Here is a 16,951-nt window from a genome sequence, read left to right on the forward strand (position 1 = left end):
TGGTGGAAAATAAACCTGTTAGGAGTTGGAGACAGGGCCTCCAGGGCAGCGCCTTCCCTTCCTGGGCCCACGGGCCAGGCCCGCATCTTCCATTTTGGGTGACTCTGCTGTCTCCCAGCATACTGCCCTCTGTGCCTCAGTGGCCAGGGGCCCTGATTCATTCAAACTCACACCGGCCCCAAGCACCATGCAGTCTGGGGGGGCGTTCTGCTTCCTGCTGTCAGCTTGGTAGCTGAGACTCAGTGCCTGTAGAACGTCTCAGCATAAGCTGGGTGCGGTGATTGCCGCCTATAATCCCAGCACTTTGGGAGGCTGAAGTGGGAGGATTGCTTGAGCCCAAAAGTTCGAGACTAGCCTGGGCAACATAGGGAAATCCTGTCTCTTTAAATAAATAAATAAATAAATAAGAAATTAGCTGGGTGCCATGGTGTGTGCCTGTGGTCCCAGCTACTTGGGAGGCTGAGGTGGGAGGATGGCTTGAGCCTGGGAGGTCGAGGCTGCAGTGAGCTGTGATTGTGTCACTGTACTCCAAGCCTGGGCAACAGAACAAGACTCTGTCTCAAAAAAACAAACAAAACATCCCAGCAGAACAGGGGAGGGGCCTGCCCCTTGGAAGGAGCTGAGGACGGGAAGGAGGGCAGCTAAGGCTTCCAGTCCACAGCCAGAGGCAGAATCAGAGGCAGATGTGACCTTAGTGAAGCCCAGGTCCGCCCTTGGGGATCCCAGGGAAGCGGACAGCTGCCAGCCTCCATGGCTGCCCGACCCCCTCTCCCCATACCAGCCACCCACACACAGCAGTCAGGGCAAGCTCTCAAAAGCCGAGAGCAGCCTTGCTGCGTGCTGAAGGTTCCCGTAGCTCCGGGGCACCCGGGGTGGCTGCCCTGCGCCTCTGGGGGCTCAGCTCCAGCCACGCTGCTCAGGTCACAGGGGTTCCTTTCCTGCCTTTGTACTGCCTATTAACCTCTTCTGCAATGTCCTCTCCCCACCCGGCAGGTGTCACTCACTCATTCTCAGTCTGCCCCCATCACAGCACCTTCCAACCCGGCTTCTGCGCCTGTGTCTCCCCACCATGCTGTGCGGGCCTTGTTCGTCTCACTCCCAGCTGTGTCCCCAGCCTTGCAGGAGCAAGGCTGCATGTGTGAGAGCTCTGCGAAGGTCCTGGGCCACCCCAAGCCTTGGGTCCTTACAGGCCCTAACACCTTGGGACTCAGGGCAGTAGCAGCTCTGTCCCAGCCCTGCAGGGGAGAGGGACACAGACCTGAGTCCTGGGCTGAGGGCTGAGAATCACCCAGTCAGCCCCAGACCCCAGGGCGCTGCCCGCCATGCCCTGGAGAGGACGACACTGCACTCAGTCAGCCTGGGGTCCTGTGCACAGACCCCTTTGGCAGGAAGCTGTAGAGGAGGCTGGTGGTAGCCAGGCTCAGCTGCACGTGGTCCCCTCTCCCATCCTAGTGAATGCTGCCTTCTAGGCTCAGAGGGTTTCCGGGCAGGGGAGTGGTCTGTGAAGGGAGGCCAGCGGCAGCAGCCAGCACACCCTGGTCTGGCTTCAGTGCCAGGGTGCAGGGACGTGGCCGCCCGGCCTAGGTTTTGGAGAGGGCACTAGATCTGTCCAGGAAGTCATCCCCAGCCCCGTGACCTGTCTCACTCTGTGCCCTCTGCCCAGGCAGAACCAGCCTGAACCAGTTTGCGTGGTTCAGACAGGCCAAGGGACAGAAAGGGACTGTAGACAAATAGGTCCTTCCTGGAAGGCCACTGGGCCTCCCACACTGGTTACTCTGCCAAATACTTTCGGTATTGAAGCAGGTCGAAGGTGCTTCAATACCGACCCCTCAGCCAGGCGTGGTGGCTCATGCCCGTCATCCCAGCACTTTGGGAGGCCGAGGTGGGTAAATCACCTGAGGTCAGGAGTTCAAGACCAGCCTGGCCAACATGGTGAAACCTCATCTCTACTAAAAATACAAAAATTAGCCAGGTGTGGTGGCAAACGCCTGTAATCCTAGCTACTTGGGAGGGTGAGGCAGGAGAATCACTTGAACTTGGGAGGCCAAGGTTGCAGCGAGCCGAGGTCGCGTTACTGCATTCCAGCCTGGGCAACAGAGCGAGACTCTGTCTCAAAAAAAAAAAAAAAAAAAATACTGACCCCTCCTGCCTCCCTTGCAGGGTGCCCACAGGCCACCAGCAGCCTTGTCACCTCAGCCTTGTGGGCGGTGGTGGCAGCAGGCCCTGGGAGCTGGGCCTCAACCTGCTGAATCAGAATCTGCACTCAAACTGCACCCTCCAGGGTTCTGTCTGCATGTGACCCTCCGATAACTGGCCCCAGGAGGATGGCGCTAGGCCGGGGAGACGCCCTGTCAGTGGGGTTTCAGATGCTGTGCTGCACGGGCAGGAGACTCCCAGCCCCACGGTCATCACTTCTAGCTGACAGCAACACCAGTCCATGCCCCAGTCTGGCCAAGGCCAAGGCGCTGGGAAAGAGCAGTGCAGAAACACTCGTGGGACACTGTGAAAGGATCCCCAGCTCCGTGGCCAAGTGTCAGGAGGCTGGCCCCAGGCCCAATGCACACTCACTCTGAGCAGGGCTGGTGCACCTGGGGCCCAGTTTTCCTCTCCACACACGAGCCCCAGGGCCAGGCAGGACGGCACGGGGGAGCTCTCAGCCTGCGAGGCCTGGCAGAACCACACAAATGGCTATTTGTTTCCTCAGTTCCATCCACTGAGATCCCCCACACCAAAGTGAATAGGGCAGCAGGCATCAGGCCACAGTCATGGCACCCAGACAGACCTGTGTCCTGGGGAGGCCTGGCCAAGGCACGGCATGAGCATCTGTCTCCGTCGGGCAGCTGAAATACCCAAGAACGCCCAGTGTGGGGGACAGTGGTAGATTTTGGCCACCTAGCACATTTTCAACCATGGACAGAGCCATGTCTGAAGCAAGGACACTCCTGGGCTTTGCAACCACCCATCAATAAACTTCCTTTTTTATTATTAAGTGTGGGCAGGGTTTCTGTTCTTACAACTTAGTCCTAACAGAAAACACTGGTTTCACAGGACAAAAAGGCACGAGACAGCTGGACACCTGGAGAGAGGTGACACAGGACAGAGTCCTCACCCGCCTGCCCTGGGCGTTGCGGCTGCAGTCCCTGGGCCTGGTGGCATCCACAGCATGGCAATCTCTGGCTGGGCTTCAGGGAGCCCGTATGTCTGATTGGCAGGGCTTTGCCGGCCAGGCAGTGGGCACCAGCGTGGTGGGTGGGCAGGCCTGAGCTTCCAGGAGGCCTCCTGGGATTCAGGCTCTTCAGTGGGGTGTGCTTGTCGGGGGGAGGGTGGGTTCTGTGGCTTTCGGCTACATTCCCCTGCTGTCTTCCGTCTATGTTCCAAAACCCGCTCTGGTCCCTAGGTGTCTGGAGACGTGGGGTGGTCCAGCTCAGGAGGCCATCTGGAGCTGCTGCAGCAGCCTGCAGAGCGGGAGTTGGCATTGGTTCCCAAGAGGTCTGGGTGTTCTGGGGCTTCCTGAAGGGAAAGGCATTACCTGCAGTGAAGTCAGAAGGACACAGTGTCCAGCAAAAAGGCACTGGGAGTCCAGAAAGAGCCACTCCCCACCGTTGCCCCTGCCACCATGGGGTGGGCTCTCGGAGCCCTGGGCAGCTTCTGGAGCTGCCCTCTTGGGGGCGTGGGCAGTGGAGCTGGCTTGGGGACAGATGTTCTGCAGGCCGGGGGTCAGCTGTGAAAGGCAGACCAGGCCACGCCCGAGCCGTAGAACTCCACGCGGCTGGGCCAATCGCCGTCCCTGCTGCCCTCCTTGTCCTCGTCGGAGTCATCATCATCTCCACTGGACGCTCCGCAGATGGGCCGGGTCAGGTGGGCCGGCTGCCCTGGGGACCCCGCGCCCTGCTCCTCCGCCTCCTCCTGCCGCTGCTGGGCAGCCAGCTCGCGGTAGCAGAGGCTGCAGACGCGCACAGGCTTGGGGGACAGGCGCGGGAGCAAGAAGCGCTGGCGCGAGCACTCAGCGCAGACCACGAAGCCGCACTTGCGGCAGTGGTGGCGCCTCGTGAGGGCGGAGAAGCGCGTCTGCGTGCAGCGCATGCAGATGTCCGTGGCCTTGTCGGGGATCCAGGGCGCCGCGTGCTCCGTGCTGGGCGGGCGGCCCGTGGCCCGCAGTTGCCGCCGCACACACTCCTCGATGTGGCTGATCCACTCCTGGCGCTCCGTGGCGGAGGCGGCCGACACCACGAAGGACTTCTTGGCTGTCTTGATCATCCAGCGGTTCTTGGCCTGCAGCGTCTCCGGCAGCAGCTCCAGCGTGACCTCCTCCAGGGGAATGATGTGCTGGCTGCGGTACTTGCGCTTGTTGAGCACGATGCTGCCATACACCAGGATGTCGTTGAAGAGGAAGAAGATGCGCGGCTTGGCCTTCTTGCGGCACTCCTTGGTCAGCACGCCCTCGCCAAGCAGCACTCGGCCTGGCAGCGCCAGCGGCTGCCCCGAGGCCCCGAAGCAGCTCTCTACGGCCGCGATGCGCTGGCTGTTGATCTCCGTGTTGGCCAAGTGGTCCACCATCGTCTCCAGCCACCGGCTGCAGGAGGAGACAGACGGGGAGTAAGTCCAGGCTCAGGCATGGGGGTGTCAGAACCAGGCTGCCCATCCCCGACTCACTAACCCACCACACCAGGCAGCCCACTGACTACCCACAGTACCCCGTAGGCCTGCCAGCACTGAGCAGCATCACCCCAGAAGCTGACCCTTCCACGGGAGTATAGGGAACTACGGGGAGGGAAGGGAGATTCCCCAGTAAAGGGGAGGTGGTGGCCAGACAGGGCTGGGAAAGCAGTGATAAAGTGTGCTACTTAGGCCAGGTGCAGCGATTCATGCCTGTGGTTCTAGCGCTTTGGAAGGCTGAGGCAGGAGGAAGCTTGAACCCAGGAGTTTGAGGCTACAGTGAGCTATGATCACGCCACTGCACTCTAGCTAGGTGACTGAGTGGATTCTATCTCCTAAAAAAAAAAAAAAAAATGTTCTACTAAGCGGGCTACCACTGTGGGCAGCAGAGGTCCAGCCGCGCTGGGGAGCCTTGAAAAACGGTGGAATAGGCCTCAACGGGACATCAGAACGGTCCTTGCCAGGAGACCTGGGTGTCCCCACCCCCAACCCATCCCTGACTCTGCCATTCACCAAACCAAGCCATCACAGGCCCTGCAACCCATGCACCCACCCAGTGAGTGCAGCAGTCACCACCACCATCACAAGCACAGGCGCTGAGTGCTTCTTCTCAACCAAGCCTGACTATCTCATTTAGTTCCCACCTGACCCCAGGAGGCAGAATCCCCACTTTACAGGAGGGGAACTGAGGCGATGCTAGGAGGCAGGGGCCCTGGAGCTCGCACTATGCTGTCCTCCTGAGTGGAGTGGGAGGCCACACAGGCCCCTCTGCTGGTGCCCTAAGCACTAAGCACTAACTCAGAGCTCATGCTGGGCGCCCTTGCTCAGTCCACACATGCACCAGCCCACCAGACTCACGACCTTGAAGACCCCCTAAATGCCACAGATTCCCCAGTCCAAGCCTCTGGTCTTGGCCTCTCCAAGCTCTAAGAGGGCTGTCAGCATAGATATTCACCTGCTTGTCTAACAAGCTCCTCAAACGCAACACATCCAATGCTAAACCCAGTCCCCATAGACCTGCGCCTCTTCCTCTCCTTCAGTGACACCGCCATTCACCCAAGAGTTCAAACCCAGATCTAGGATGCATCCTTGAATCTCCCTCTTCCTGTACCTCCAGCATTCAAGCCATGAGCAAATCTCATCATCTTTTCCTCCTCTCAAATCTAGCCCGCCCACTTCTCAGCACACAACTCCACCACCATATCGGCGGCAAGGTGCCATTGCGTCCCACCTGAGACAGGCTGTCCCAGGGTCGGCTCCTTCCTGCAACAGGTTCTCAGTTCCCGTCTGTCTCCTTTTCAAAAGGGTTCTCCCTGACAACCCCAGCTCAGGCAGTCTCTCCCCATACCCAGGACAGGCATTGGTAATGCATGGTCTGAGTCAAATCCGGCCCTCAGCCTGCTTTTGTAAAGATTTATTGGGACACAGCCAGATACGTTCATTTATTATTGTCTCTGGTGGCTTCCACACTGCAATGGGAGAGTTGAATGTTGGTGACAGGGACTACATGGTGACAAAGCCTAAAATATTTACCACCTGGCCCTTTGTAGAAAGGGTCTGCTGGCCCCTTCTCTGGGATTCAATCCTATTTTGTTTTTTCTTTGCGGGATTTAACAGGACCTGCTGTTTTCTCGTCTATTCATTGCTTGTGTGTTTTCTGCTTCCCCTACTCAATTCTTAGCTCCGTGAGAACACGAGCCTCTTCCTGTTGTGTCCACAGTTCTTGGAGCCATGCCAAGCACATACTAGGTGCTTCATAAGTAGCTTGGCACGGTTCCAAGCAGGTCCCAAGGCCCACCATGCATGACTCAGCTCTTACCTCTACAGAGGAAGAGGTGAGAGCTGGCCCCACCACCACCACGTGCACACATGCGTTCAGGCACACACGGCACGCCTGGGGCTGAGCTGATCACACCCATAGTGTTTCTGGGTCACTGAGCTGCAGTTCTGAGCCTGGCCACCAGTAGAAAGCCACAGTGGGGCCCCAGTGTGACGGCTGGATGCATTGCACAAGAGAAGATGCTGGGCCCTCGAGTCCCGTTCCACTTGCCCCTGTAGATCACAAGTGTCCTGAGAAGAGCTGCCCACACCGCCTTACGTAAGAACTGCTATTTTTAGGTTGCTGATCTTGGCTGTATACTGCAAACCTAGGGGATTACCAGTGACAGATCTGACCCATCTCTCCATGACTGATCACCGAGTACCTGGCTGATGGACAATCTGACAAAACCAGAACTGCATTCCACAAAGAGCGGTGACCGCACAGCAGAGACAACCAAAATGCCTACCAGCAGGGAAAACCACAAAAACCCAGGGCTACTCACGCAATGAGAGATACAGATCAATGTGGTCTGATGGCAAACAACAAACACGGAGTGGAAAAACACAACCTGTAGAATGTTGTATGTAAAGTGACACCACTTATGCAGGAATTACATAACATTCTGAAAGTGTTCAAGAACTATATCTATGAATAAAAATAGGTAGCAGGAAGGCCGGGCACAGTGTCTCACGCCTGTAATCCCAGCACTTTGGGAGGCTGAGGTGGGCAGATCACCTGAGGTCAGGAGTTCGAGACCAGCCTGGCCAACATGGTGAAACCTCATCTTTACTAAAAATACAAAAATTAGCTGGGCGTGGTGGCGTATGCCTGTAATCCCAGCTACATGGGAGGCTGAGACAGGAGAATCGCTTGAACCCGGGAGGTGGAGGTTGCAGTGAGCCAAGATTGTGCCATTGCACTCCAGCCTGTGTGACAGAGTGAGATTCCATCTCAAAAAAAAAAAAAAAAAAAGGAGGGAAAAAAAAACAAAACAAAAAATAAATAATAGGTGTTGGTGAGGGTGTGGAGAAACTGGAACCTGTACACTGCTGATGAGAATATGAACGGGTGCAGGCCCTAAGGAAAACAGTACGGAAGTTCCTTAAAAAGTTAAAAATACTCACACCTGTAATCCCAGCACTTTGGGAGGCCGAGGTGGGCGGATCATGAGGTCAGGAGATCTAGATCATCCTGGCCAACACGGTGAAACTCCGTCTCTACTAAAAATACAAAAAATTTGCCGGGTGTGGTGGTGGGCCCCGCCTGTAGTCCCAGCTACTCGGAAGGCTGAGGCAGGAGAACAGCGTGAACCCAGGAGGCGGAGCTTGCAGTAAGCTGAGATCGAGCCACTACACTCCAGCCTGGGCAACAGAGAGAGACTCCATCTCAAAAAAAAAAAAAAAAAAAAAAAAAAAAGGGTTAAAAACAGAACTACCATATGATCCAGCAATGCCACTTCTGGATATATATCCAGACTGAAAGCTGGGACTAAAATAAATATCTGCTTTCCCAGGTTCATATCAGCATCATTCACAATAGCCAGGAGGTGGAAGCAACTCAAATATCTATCAATGGGAGAATGGATGAACAAAATGTGGAACATACTTACCATGAATACTATTCAGCCTCGAAAAGGAAGGAAATTCTGACGCATGCTACAACATGAATGAGCCCTGAGGACATCATGCTAAGTGAACCAGGCCCATCACGAAAGGACAAATAATAATAACTTATATGAGATACACAAACTGATCAAATTCATAGAGGTAAAAATAGAATGGTGGTTGCCAGGGGCTGCTGGAAGGGGAATGGGGAGGTTGTCTGGGTATGGAGTTTCAGTTTTAAACGGTTAAAAAGTTTTAGAGGCTGGGTGTGGTGGCTCATGCCTGTAATCCCAGCATTTTGGGAGGCCAAGGCGGGTGGATCACTTGAGGTTAGGAGTTCGACACCAGCCTGGCCAATATGGTGAAACTCTGTCTCTACTAAAAATACAAAAATTAGCCAGGGATGGTGGCGCGTACCTATAGTCCCAGCTACTCGGGAGGTTGAGGCAGGAGAATCACTTGACCTAGGAAACAGAGGTTGCAGTGAACTGAGATCATGCCACCACACTCCAGCCTGGGCATCACAGTGAGACTCCATCTCGGAAAAAAAAAAAAAAGGTTTTGGAGATCTGTTACACAACAATGGGAATATACTTAACACTACTGAACTGTACACTTGAAAGTGATTCGAATGGTAAAAATAAAAGACAGGAGGGAGAAAGTCAGGAGTAAGTAGTCTGGGGAGAGGACCTAGATGTGACCAGGAATGGGGGGCTCAGATTGGATTCCATCTTCGTCTGTAAGGTTTCATTTTTTTTGTTTTTAATTAGAAAAAGGTAGCAGCAAACATGACGAAATCCGAATATCTGCCAATTTCAAGAAATGGGAACACGTGTTGCTTCTTCTAATGTAAGGTCTTCAAAAAGAAAAGAATTACAGGCCAGTGTATGGATTGAGTCCTGGGCTCCATGGGCTGGGGGCCGCTGAGCATGTCTCACGATGGGACACCTGGCTGGGCCTGATAGGGTGACCGCATGGCATCCGGGCCTGGGCACCTGCAGGGGATGTCAGGAGCCCCGAAGAAGCAAGGCCACGTATGGCCCCAGCCCACCTATGTGCTGGGAAGTCAGGCCGCTGGTGAAACGGGATGCAAACCCAGTCCTGAGACTGCAGACCAAAGCCTCCATATTCAGTAGCTGACACAGGTGGGCTTTGTGCCCAGAGAGCAGGTAGCCCTCCCGCAACCCTGGGGGCTTGTTGAGCTCTGGATACTGGGCCAGCCAAGTGGACGGCACAGAGGAAGGGAAGGAACAGCACCAGGCGGAAGAGAGCCGTAGGCAGGGGTGCCCAATCCACCCAGACCCGGCCAGCAGAGGGCAGAGCCCATAACACTGTCTCTATAGCCCTTGGAGGAGGCACAGAACGCTCCACATGGGACCCCCTTGCTGCTCTGCCCCCGCCCGTGACTTGAAGACCCCCTCTAGGCCCTTACAGCCAGTGTCCAGCTGCTGATGGTAAAATGTGGACCGGGAAGGGCAAGGAGGGGCATCTGCTGGTGATGAAGGGGGCTGGGCTGAGAGTTGACCCCACACACTGACTGGGGCTGCCAGGGGCTCACATGTGCCCCCCTTTGTGAACTTGCAGAGGGTCCCAGATTGGGCAAGGGGTAGGGCAGACAACATCCTCCTGGGGGCTGCCCCTGCATGCACGCCCTCTCTACAGGACCACAACTTCACACCCCGCTTTGACCTGGTCTGTAGGTTTTTCTTGGCAAATACAGCAGCCCTGAGTTAGATGGGGAATGGTTTTTTTTTTTTTTTTTTTTTTCCTGAGACATTGTCTTGCTTTGTTGCCTAGGCTGAAGTACAGTGGTGGTGCAATGAGGGCTAACTGCAGCCTCAAACTCCAGGGCTCAAGAAAACCTCCCGCCTCAGCCTCCTGAGTAGCTGGGACCACGGGCATGCACCAGTATGCCTGGCTAATTTTTAAATTTGTTGTAGAGGCGAGGGTTCGCTGTGTTGCTTAGATAGGTCTTGAACTCCTGGCCTTAAGCAATCCTCCCTCCTCAGCCTCCCAAAGTGCAGGTATGAGCCACTGAGCCCAACTGGGAATCCTCTTTTTTTTTTTTTTTATTGTTCTCACCAGGGAAGTGAACCTCCCTTGCTTAGCACGGGGGAGGAAAAAGCTGAGTCCTGTCCTTATTCATTTGGGGCTGGCCTGCCTCGGGAAGATGTTGGTGACAGAGCTTCCGGGCAGCCTCTGGGACTCAGAGAGTGCCTGTGTTGGCCCCAGGGCTGCTGGTAGAGGGGTGACCGCGGCGCAGTCTCAGTAAGCCTGGGAGTCAGGCAACGAACAGACCTGCATCTTTCTTTGAGGGTTCAGAGGGGTGGGGACTCTCAGGCTCAGCAATCCTGCTGCCTGCACAGGGGCTGGAGGTGCTCACGTGAGCACTGCGGCTTGGGAGCCACATCCTGAGAGCCACCGCGTGGCTGTAGAAGCCATGAAGCCAGGTTCTGTATGTTACAGCCCAGGTGTGATATGTGCTCAACAGCAGGGGCTGGAGAGCTACACCAAATCCGGGCCACTGCCAGCTGTTCTAAATCCAATTTTACTCAAACACAGTCATGCGGGACAGAGGCTGTATGGCTGGCAAAACCTAAACTATTTGCTACCAGCTCTTGACAGAAAAGGTTAGCCAACTCCTGATCTACACCGCGCCACATTGTAAAATGCATAACACACACACTGCAGGGCACGCTGAACAGGCCACGCAGGGCACTGTCCTGATGGGAGTTGTCCTGTCCTCTCCCCTACTCGGGACACAGCATTTTGGATAAATGAGAGATGTGTGGGGCCCCAATATGGTAGCCCTGGAAAGTAGGAGCTGGGCAGCGGTCGGGGGTGGAGTGGGAGCTGTAACTCCTCTGCCTCGGCTTACACGTGGAGAACCTGCTCAGGGATGTGCAGGGCCAGGGTCACCAAGGAAATCAGAGTTCTGGGGGCAGCTCAGCCCTTTGGACTTTCCCTTGACTTCCAGATCGGGGCTGCTCCTTCCCTGCAGGGACCTGGACCCCACGCAGGCCCACCCTGCTTCTATGCCTGCCTGATTTCATTTTCCAAATATTTATGAGTCCCACTGTGTGCCAGACACTGTGTGAGGTTACAGCCGGGAGCTGGAGACCAGGCCCTTCAGGAATGCACACTTCTTTCCAGTGAGACTAGAAGTACATTCACAGGGTCTTTTCTGAGAGCCAGTGCTAAGCACTGTGAAGAAAGACTGGTGCGCCCAGCAGGGCAGGGGCTGGGAGGACGGTGGAGGTCAGGGAAGGCCTTGGGAGGAAGTGAACTCCCTCCAGCCTGAAGAAGTCAGCTGTGCAAAGATCTAGGGGCAGAGCTCCGGTCCTGGGGAGCAGCTCAAGGTGGAAAGGGTGAAGTCAGGCTGTGGAGTAAGGAGCGATGGGGATGGGGCAAGGGGGACAGATGAGGTCACAGTGCTGGAAGGGACCATCCTGCAGGCTCCCAGACCAGCGCGAGGATGTGACGTTTTCTCCATGTGCACTGAGACCGCAGCACCAGGTGCCAAGCCTCCTCTCCCTCCAGAGGGCCGCCCCTCGGCTCTGTCCAGCCCTCTGACTTCTGGAAGGCCCTCCTCCGGGAAGAGACCAGTAACGAAAAACAAAGCAAAACAAAACTGGAAGTGCCGCTGACTGAGCACTTAGAACTCACCAGGCACAACGTTAAGCATATTACGTGCATTATTTCACTTAATCCTCACAAAAGCCCCCCTTGGGGAAGGTACTTCCACCACATCAAAGTCACTGCCCAAGGTCCCTGCTGAGTGATCAGGAAGCCCGGCTTCAAAATAACCATGAATTGTGGAAAGCTGCACTCAACCAGAGACCAAATCAGAACTCCACAAGTCAGAGTCCAGCGGGTGTTGCTTGGCGCTCCAAATGCCTGATGCCCACCCCATCCCGAGCAGGTCCGTCAGCTTGGCTGGGCTGTCCCACCCTCCAGGCCATACTGGCCAATCCCCCTTCCTTCCTCGGGGGGCGGGGGGGACTGGATTGGGCAGGTCCCCTAGCTCGCCCAGGGCCGCCTCACTTGTGCCTTGGCAGCCCTGAGGGCTGACCTGTGCAGGAACGCAGGCCGAAGTCAGAGTCATCTCAGCTCACACAGACTCCAGTGGGAATGACGCTGTGCAGATGGGGGATCCCAGCGCATTAGGGGACTACCTCTCCACCTCCTTGGCCTCTGACCCTCTCTGAGTGGGAGATACCAGCGGTGTTCAAATTCCAAAGGAGGGCTCCCCTTGGGCTGCAGAGACCAACTTTCAGGGCGGCTGGGAACCTCTGCTTTCCCACCTGCCAAGGGGCTGACCACACCTCTGCCCTAAACGGCCCGCCAAGAGTTGGGGAAATGAGAAAGGAGGGAGACTCCAGGCAGCCTCTCTCTGCTGGCCTGCTCAAGTTTCCTCTCTAAGATGGGAGCCGTGCCCGACCCTGTTTTTCTTGACAACTCCCACCAAGATTCACAAACTCAACTGCTCCAGAGGAACTGGGACCCCAACGCCCCCCGCCGCGCCCCTGCCCAGAGGGACAGTGGTCCCATCCAGGCCTCCAGACTGCAGACTGGGACCGAGAAGAGAGAGAGGTCCCGGCGGCCACACGAGGCCAGGATCCTGGAAACACCACCATCAACCGGGTGCGCTGAGACCCCTGCAGTCCCGGGTGGCCCGCGAACCCCTCGCCTCCACCACCTTACACCTGCGCGTTTCCCCGAGGACGCCGCCTCGGCCCCTCTGACCCCTGACCGCTCTCCCTCGCTCTCCCCAGGCTCCCTGCAGCGCTCACCCAGCAAGCCGCCCAGAAGCGCCCTTCCACGGCCTCTTCTCGGGTTGGAGTCCGCGGCACTGCGCCCCGCCCGCCCAGGAGCCGCCAAGACGGCGCGGCCCGAGGGAGCTCGCTTGCCCCGGGGGTCGGGATGGGAGACTCCCCTCCTGCGCCTGCCCCGCGACCCGCAGCCCGGCCTGGGGACGGTGGGGGACTCACCTCCTGCGCCGGCCCGGTGCCCAGCCCGCGAGTTCGCACCGCGGCCGCCAGGGTCCCCGCCTGCTACGCCCAGGTCCCAACCCGCTCCGCCCAGGTCCCAGCCGGCTCCACCGGACACGCCCCCACGGTGGCTCGGCCAATCGGAGCCCGGGAAGCGGGAGGGGCGGGGCCTGGGCGCGGCTCCGGGAGGGCGCCCGGGCTCCTGAGCGCCGCAGGTCTGGGGCTGGGCGGGACTGGCGCCCCTGTTTGACCCCCTGGCCCCGCCCGGCTTCCCTTTCCGCCCGCCGCTGCCCCACGCGGAGCGCGACTGCTGTCACCTGCTGGGACTGCGACCCTGGCCTTGGGCAGGGGTGGGGTGGGGGCGCCCGCGACTGCGAGATCTGCGGGGCTCTGCGGGGAAACGGGCAGTGGGAGGCTTGTGCCTTCTGGTGCCTCCGGCGGGCCTCACAGCACAGTCACCATCAGTGGTCAATAATCGTAATATGAAAATGCAGCAGCACTTTATAACCTTTTTTTTTCTTGAGATAGGATCTCCCTCTGATGCCCAGGCTGGAGTGCAATGGCGCAATCACAGCTCACTGCAGCCTGCACAGAAATCATCCTGACCCCAGGAGAATTAGCCCACCAGGACAGGCTAGTTTTTGTATTTTTGTACTGTCGGGGGGGCGGGGGGGTAGGGTCTCACTATGTTGCCCAGGCTAGTCTCGAACCCCTGAGCTCGAGCGATCCTCTCGCCTTGACCTCCTAAAGTGCTGGGATTTCAGTAGTGAGCCACCGTGCCTGACCTATTTTAAACTTTTTATAGTGGCGAATTTCAAACTGAAGGAAAGAGAACAATCCAGGGGACCCTGGTGCCTATCACCCAAGTCCAACACTAGTAGCAAGTTATGTCACCCCTGGCTCAACTGTACCTGAGCCTCCTGTGTGACTCAGAAGGAAATTCCCAGGCCTCAGTGCCCGGGAGGCCTTCCTGGCCCTCCCAGAGGTCCTCTCAAATGGGCTTCTTCCTATTTCTTTTTTTTTTTTTTTTTTTTTTTTTTTTTTTTTTTTTGAGACGGAGTCTCGGTCTGTCGCCCAGGCTGGAGTGCAGTGGCCGGATCTCAGCTCACTGCAAGCTCCGCCTCCCGGGTTCACGCCATTCTCCTGCCTCAGCCTCCCGAGTAGCTGGGACTACAGGCGCCCGCCGCCTCGCCCGGCTAGTTTTTTGTATTTTTTAGTAGAGACGGGGTTTCACTGGGTTAGCCAGGATGGTCTCGATCTCCTGACCTCGTGATCCGCCGGTCTCGGCCTCCCAAAGTGCTGGGATTACAGGCTTGAGCCACCGCGCCCGGCCGCTTCTTCCTATTTCTTAAAGCCCCAGGCCTTTGCTTCTACCTACCAGGCCTCAGACTGTCACCTCCTCAGGGAGGCTGCCCTGGCCACCCAAAGTGGTTCCCTGTCTCCATCCCATCTCCCTCCACAGTCACCCGTGTTTATCATTTTGTAAAGCATCTCTCCCAACCCAGAGTCCTCTCCTGAGGCCACTCGTGGGGTTCAGGGCTGCCTAGCAGGCTGTGGCTTCTGTGGAATGCTCATCAACAAGTCATGCTGGTGGCTTGCCTCCCACCCAGGCCGTGAGCCCCACGGGCCAGATGGTAATTTCTTCTCGTTCAGGCGGGACTTTATTCTCATTCACCCCTGCATCCCGAGTGCTGAGAATGGGTAGTGCATAGGAGGAATGCAGTCAGTACCTGTCACATAGATGCAGGTTGTCTTGCCAAATAGAACTCCACCTGGGTACCTTGAGAGGGGCTGGCTCAGGCCGGGGCAGTGCCTGCTGGGCCAGGACCAGGCGAGAGGGGAGCAGCGGGAGGACTGATGGGCTGTAGGGCCGGAGCTAGAAGAGGTGCCTGCTGTCCTGGCGGGGGGTATGGGTGAGGCTGTGAGGTGGGTCCAGTGCTGGAGACCGGCCTCTCCCAGCTGAAAAGGGAAGGGAAAGGGGATGGGGGGAGGGGGAGGGGGAGGGGACAGGCAAGTGAGAGGGCCACCAGCTGTGGCCTTGGGGCCCAATACCACCTTATGGCGCCCACCATACCATTGCCTTGATCAGCAAGGTCAGCATTTATGAGCATTCAACAGAAGCCACCACCTGGTAAGTAACCCTGAACCCCACAAGACCCGAATAATGTCTGTTTGCTTTCAAAGTGTTTAAGCATTTTTAAAATGCATTGCTGTGAACATTTCATATGGGGAGAGTTCACATAAAAATCAGGATATTCAGCTCCTCTCAAATCAGAAGATTTGAGAATGTGGGTCCTCTTTAGAGGGGCCCTGTGTTCTCCCCTCCACTATGGTCCCCACACTCCCTCTGGTTTCCCCCTTGGGGCGCTTTATCTGCTTCCGCGCCTCCAACTGAATATACGTTTGGGTTTACAAGTCCTGAAGGGGCAGCCAGGCCTCTATACCACAGAGAGCAGAAAACACAAGGTCTGAGATCCCACAGGCTGAGTAATAACCAGGAGGGTTAGTGGGGCCACTGGGATGCTGGGAAACACTGTCTCCAGTGTACACACTGCTTGTCACCAGCGGGTGGAGGGGGACTTCAAGCTGAGGCTTCAAGGCTGCGATCCATGACTGCTCAGTGCCAGCTCCACCACCTCCCCGGCAAGAGGCTGCTTCTCAGGGAGGGTAGTCCCTGGCTGGGGTGGAGGTGGCCATGAGACTTGGAAGTCCCCCCTGGAAAGACAGGGCTGTCTTGTTTGTGACAGTGTCCTGGCATTTAACACCTTATCCATAGAGAGGAGGCCTCGGGAGAAGGAAGCCTTTTCATGACTCTGGGAAACTAGAGGGAGGATGTGTTGGTCCTGCAATCAGGAGACCCCTCCTAGCCTTGTCCTGCTGGTGGTCCAGGACTCGCTTGGACCTTAGTCTCCTCTTCTGTCCTTCCTTCCAGCTATGGATCTGAGTGACGTTCCGAGAAACGCCCCAGAGGCAGCACACACTGGTTTCCAGATGTCCATCCACTTCCCAGCGAGGCTGGCTGTGCGTGGGGACAGCTGGGTGGAGGGTGGAGGGCCTCGCTCCTCCAAATAAGAGAGGAAAAACTCGTGACTCAGGGGCAGGCAGAAGTTGAGTCAGCCAAGCCACAAGCTGTGGAAAGAATGAGGTTTCTCCGAGGCGTTTGCTACTTCTCGGGAAAGAAGCCCTTTCGGCGGAGAAGCTGGCTTCCAGACTGCGGGAACCCGGGTTTCAGGAAAGCAGCGGGGCTTGGGATTTTCAAGTTAGGGATTCTGGCAACCACCTCTGCACCCAACGCCAGGAATTTTTTTTTTTTTGGATCGTTTATTAAGTTCTGTCTACATGCCAAGCACTGTGTGCTAAACATTTTATGTTATCTTATCTCTTCCCACACTAAAACTGTCATTCCCAGCTTTCAGTTTAAGAAACTGAAATAGGCACTGAAGTATTTAAGGATGAAAACAAATGTTGCAGCAAGAGAGAGAGAAAACAAAGGAGGCAGAATATTAGCAATAGGCAAATTGGGGTCAGGTGTCTCCAATCTTTTTCTGTAAAGGGTCAAATGTTAAGTACTTTGGGCTTTGAGAGCCGGGATCTCTACGGCAACTATTGAACTTCACCGCTGCAAAGCAAAAACAGCCATAGACAATACTTAAACAAGAGGGTTAGCGTCATGGACACTGATATTTGAATTTCCTGTAATTTTCATGTGTTATGAAAAATTCTTTAAAAATTTTTTTCCAACCATTTAAAAAAGGTAAAAACCATTCTTAGCTCATACAAAATCAGGATGTGGGCTGAAGTTTACCAATCCCTGATCTCTGACTATTTGTTGAACTTTTCGTATAACTGTTCCGTTGGTTTGAAAGTTTTCAAAACAA

General features: G+C 56.1%; 3 protein-coding genes across 34 annotated transcripts in view; 2 read left to right on the forward strand and 1 right to left on the reverse strand.

Annotated features, from left to right (window-relative positions):
* The window catches only part of LOC126943623 (cytochrome b-c1 complex subunit Rieske, mitochondrial), a 1,156,760-nt gene that overhangs the window by 693,603 nt on the left and 446,206 nt on the right, over window positions 1-16,951 (forward strand). Inside the window, exon 1 of one of the 32 annotated variants that reach the window (XM_050772581.1) lies at window positions 13,239-13,242. The exons of the other annotated variants lie outside the window; for them this stretch is intronic. The gene's annotated coding sequence lies outside the window, so the exon portion shown is untranslated. Of the gene's footprint in view, window positions 1-13,238; window positions 13,243-16,951 lie in introns of those variants that run through there. 32 annotated transcript variants of the gene reach the window in all.
* PLEKHF1 (pleckstrin homology and FYVE domain containing 1) overlaps window positions 2,949-16,951 on the reverse strand; it is a 176,182-nt gene continuing 162,179 nt past the window's right edge. Inside the window, exons 2-3 of the mRNA XM_050772570.1 lie at window positions 13,074-13,144; window positions 2,949-4,573 (exon numbers count right to left, since the gene is read on the reverse strand). Of these exons, the coding sequence (XP_050628527.1) occupies window positions 3,718-4,557 (840 nt within the window). The 5' untranslated portion in view covers window positions 4,558-4,573; window positions 13,074-13,144 and the 3' untranslated portion in view covers window positions 2,949-3,717. The remainder of the gene's footprint in view (window positions 4,574-13,073; window positions 13,145-16,951) is intronic.
* On the forward strand, window positions 11,417-13,323 carry LOC126941727 (translation initiation factor IF-2-like). Its single transcript, XM_050768383.1, has 2 exons — window positions 11,417-12,726; window positions 12,858-13,323. Exons 1-2 carry the CDS (start codon window positions 12,506-12,508, stop codon window positions 13,321-13,323), a joined length of 687 nt encoding a protein of 228 aa, XP_050624340.1. The 5' UTR covers window positions 11,417-12,505.

This window comes from Macaca thibetana, chromosome 19 (genome assembly GCF_024542745.1).
Source record: "Macaca thibetana thibetana isolate TM-01 chromosome 19, ASM2454274v1, whole genome shotgun sequence".
Lineage (NCBI taxonomy): Eukaryota > Metazoa > Chordata > Mammalia > Primates > Cercopithecidae > Macaca > Macaca thibetana.

Bases quoted from the DNA above. Each gene is read 5' to 3' on its own strand.
- LOC126941727 (XM_050768383.1), top strand. From the start codon at position 12,506: ATGGGAGCCGTGCCCGACCCTGTTTTTCTTGACAACTCCCACCAAGAT. The intron at 12,727-12,857 runs GTGCGCTGAGAC...CGCTCTCCCCAG, and splicing joins GAAACACCACCATCAACCGG to GCTCCCTGCAGCGCTCACCC.